This window comes from Meleagris gallopavo, chromosome 3, assembly GCF_000146605.3.
Source record: "Meleagris gallopavo isolate NT-WF06-2002-E0010 breed Aviagen turkey brand Nicholas breeding stock chromosome 3, Turkey_5.1, whole genome shotgun sequence".
NCBI classification, from domain to species: Eukaryota; Metazoa; Chordata; class Aves; order Galliformes; family Phasianidae; genus Meleagris; species Meleagris gallopavo.
Window position 1 is genome coordinate 43,346,034 of NC_015013.2, and position 3,937 is coordinate 43,349,970.

The 3,937-nt window shown below is 38.7% G+C and overlaps 1 protein-coding gene across 1 annotated transcript; it reads right to left on the reverse strand.

Moving 5' to 3' along the window:
• On the reverse strand, positions 1-1,490 carry LOC109366728 (receptor-type tyrosine-protein phosphatase mu-like). The gene is made up of 3 exons (XM_019613937.1): positions 1,186-1,490; positions 840-975; positions 1-282 (listed from the first exon to the last, which is right to left on the reverse strand). The coding sequence occupies exons 1-3, from the start codon at positions 1,473-1,475 to the stop codon at positions 118-120; spliced, it is 591 nt and encodes a 196-aa protein (XP_019469482.1). The 5' UTR covers positions 1,476-1,490; the 3' UTR covers positions 1-117.
• Positions 1,491-3,937: the final 2,447 nt, after the last annotated feature.

Below are 3,937 nucleotides of genomic sequence, written 5' to 3' on the forward strand. Positions count from 1 at the left end.
TTTCAGTCTTTCATCCCCCAGGGCTGGCCCAAATTCACGTGGTTATAAGCCAGCACTTAATTAGAAACCTTTGTATAGCTATATTCAGCTACATTGGGGTATAGCTTCTAGGTATGGCTAGCCACAACTTACCCTAAATTCCTCTTTGATCTGGCTGGAGTTAGTTTGAGGATCCAATTTATTCATTTCATAGTAAGCAGACCTAACTTGAGAAGCTGGAATAGATGTGTCTCCACAAAGACAGGCTTCCAGGATAGCATCATGGATAAATACATACTGTTCCTGGTAAAGCAATAAAAATAATTACTGACAGAGAATATATGCTATTAGTAACTTGGTAAATAAATAAAAACGACTAATATGGTTAGCCTATTAATTCTCACGAGCTTTACACACACTGAAGAAAGACCAAATGGAACAACTGCAGTTCACAAAATCCCATGCCATTCATTTAGAAAAGAATATAGAAGGATTGGTTGAAACTAGCTACAATTATAAACAGAAGTACGGTAACGTCATAAAACTATGACTGTTCCTTATTCCTTTGCACAGTTCTGTTGGAGTTATCGTATAAGTAAGCCTCAACAAGATGCACTGCAGAATGAATGCTTTCTAAAGAGGAAACACTCATGAGTTTTTTTTTAATCAAACCATTGCAGCGTAACAGTGGCCTTGTTTGGGCAATGGTTCCATAAGCTTCTGTGTGGATTATTTTCCTGCATGTCACTGAACAAACTACCTCCTGGATAGGGCTTATAGCAAAGGCCTCTAGTTTTATGTGCCAGAATAATACTTGTCATTGCAAAGCATAAGGCAGTAATCCAGAAGATTAACAATACCTCTGTCTGCACCATGTTAACTCTCCGAGATCGAAGCTCTCGCACACAATTGTATATGTCTACAACACCTTCTCTTTCTGCCATATCTAGCATGATGTCAATAACGATGAAGCACCCGGTTCTGCCAGCACCAGCACTAAAGTAAAAGAGCACAGTTAATATCCATCAGTTCACTGGAAAATATAAAGCTCCAGAATCAGTTTTGCCAATATTTTGTATGTCAGGTAAAACGTTATTGTGATCAGAGTGGCTTCACCAATTTTTGGGGATCACATGGGATATGAGAAGCAGAAGTATGTTCTGAGTTCAGTGAACCACACAACAGAGGGATTCATGTTCTGCCTACCTGCAGTGAACCACCAGAGGTCCAGCGTTTGGGGGGCTCTTGGACTTGACCTGCCGCACAAATCCCAGCAGGCCTGTCGCATGGTACGGCACGCCGTGGTCTGGCCAACCAGTGAAATGAAACTGACGAATTTCTCGAATCTCATGAGCACCTCTCTGTTCAAAAGGCCAGGGTTGAAAAAGAAAAACAAGGTGGAATATGACAGAAATCAGACAAAAAAAACATCGTAAGAATGTAGCTCTAAAAGCTTGAGCTCTGCTGAGAAACATCCACCTCCTGCCAACAACCATATCTGGACAAGACTGCTGGAGACCTTTCTGATAGCCGGAGAGCAAGTTCACAGGTCATGTATCAACTGATTTCAAAGCCTTACAAGAAAATACAGTGATTTAGCACTTGATTGTTTAGAAATGTCTAGCAACAAGATAGAGACTCATCTCCATATATAAGCACTAGATTGCTTTGATGACTGTAACCCTAAGAAGCAGATCACGATCAACAAACAGGTCAACAGCAAGGCCACGAACATTTAGCACTGATAATTTGTTCCCCCACTACTCTCCACAGGAGATTTGCTGCTGACTTCCAGGGACTAGAATTTCAGCATGATTTTCCTTATCATTTGTCTCCTTCATTGGTCTGAAAGAAACAGCTGAATAGTAATGAAAGCCTTTTTGCACCTCCTGTTGTAGGGGCTGCATGTGTAGACCTCTGCATGCCTACCCTTTGAGTGATTTACCACAGTCTGCAAGGACATGGATATGGTGAGACAGGTATGAATGAGCCAACTGTATAAATAATTTCCCTTGTGAATTTCTGGAGCAGTCTGGATATTAAAGGTGCGTATGCGAAGTATGATTTTCTTAGTGCTTGTATTTCCTCTTCTCCCTCTAAAAGTGTAGCTGCCAGTATTTTATTCTCATTAGAAATCTACACACCAGAGGCCATCATACATATTTCATAAGCAAACAGCAAAATTATGACATATCATCTCCAGGCTGGACTAAATGTCAACGATATTAATAACCAGTGGTTTACACTTTTTCTTCTTAAAGATGTATTTCCTGTCTTGTTCCTGTTTGCATATAAAAGGTGTAATTTTCTTTGTGTAATAAAGTAATATAAACTTTCTAATTTATTGCTGGCATGCAAGCTTAAAAGAGTCAGGGATTGTTAATGGTTGAGAAATCTTGGCCATGCCAGTGCAACTGGAGTGGAGTGAGTGTGGTATATCTTGAAGCTCAGACTCAGGTCTGCTTAGGCGAATAACCATTCTCATGCCTCAAGGAAACAGTGGCACAGAAAAGCTAGCAAGGAAGAAAATGAAGAGAGTGTGCAGCACTGGTGTACACTGAAGAGATCACATCCTTGCAACAGGATTGGCCTTATATTTTAAAGATCAATTTTGAAACATACTGAAGCTCAGGAGCAAAGTAATTTGTATTTTAAGGTTGTCTAAAAAATGCATTCAAATACAATTTGGTCTTTGTATTCTGCAGACTTTATTATATGTTAGTCAACAGATTTTTCTTTGCTAATATAGGCACAGCCTCCAAATCTGTAAATAGCTGTGTGTAGGTGGACTATCCATGTCCCAAACGCTTTTATTGCCCATAACAACTGCCCACAATCCCTCAAGAAACAAACTTTCCATTCTGAAAAGCAATGCCATGATTACAGAAATCAGGGACAGAAAAGAATACCCTACAGACATTCTTCATGATGTAGACAGTCTTGATTTCCAAGTAATTTAAAAAATAAAAAATAACCCTCCAAAATAATGTGTTGCACAGGTGAGAATATGTACCGTGTATCTTCTGCATTAGTTTTGAGAATGCTGTCTGTCATGTTGACTGTATTTCTGTCTATTGTTGTTGGTAACACTCAACTACTTAGAAAAGATTTTGCATTTGGGGTACTTTTATAATGAGTTTGCTTATTGTACCTACACAAAAGAATGATTTTCATGTCTGTAGCTTCCCTGCTGGTTTCAAAACTCAAAATAGCAGCACAACTGCATGAATCATAAAAGCATATGCTCAGATTGGAAAGATCACATTTTTCACTCTTTCAGCTGAAATAAACAGAAAATGGTGTATATGGCTAACAAACCTTAAGATGTTAAAAAATGTAGATCTTAATCCAACAAATACTTATGGTGTTCCTGTCTGTTACTATTTGTGTAATTCATCTGCATTAACTGTTGTGCTGTAATTCCAGGAACTGCTTATGTGTACAATATTGGAAAGTGTTCTCCAGAAACAGAGTGTAAATTATCATTCAATTTTCTCTGTATTATCCCCCCACTTCTCCATAATTACTGAATAGCTGTTAAAAAAAAACAAACCAATCAATTTACCTCCAAATTAAGCAACTTCTAAATTTTATTTTAGAAGAAGGTATGAGAATGTTGATCCAAAAATAGGAAAGATGGTAAGAGAGGACCTCTGGAGGTCTCCAGCCTCTTGGCCAGAATAGGTCTTCGGCCAACACTAGAACAGTGGCTTAGTCTAGCCGAGCCCTGCAGACCTCCAAGAATGATGATTTCACAACATTCCTGAGTAACCTGCATTGTGCTACCCTACTCCTGTAGTTAAAAAGAGTTAAAACGTATGGAAAACAGGGTAAAACCAAATGCACTCTACTCAAACTACACTGACACTGACACTGCTTTCAGAGGCTTACTAAAAAACTACTGACTATTAAAATGCAGTGTCTAAATGAAACCTTTTCAGATGGAGATTTTTTTTTT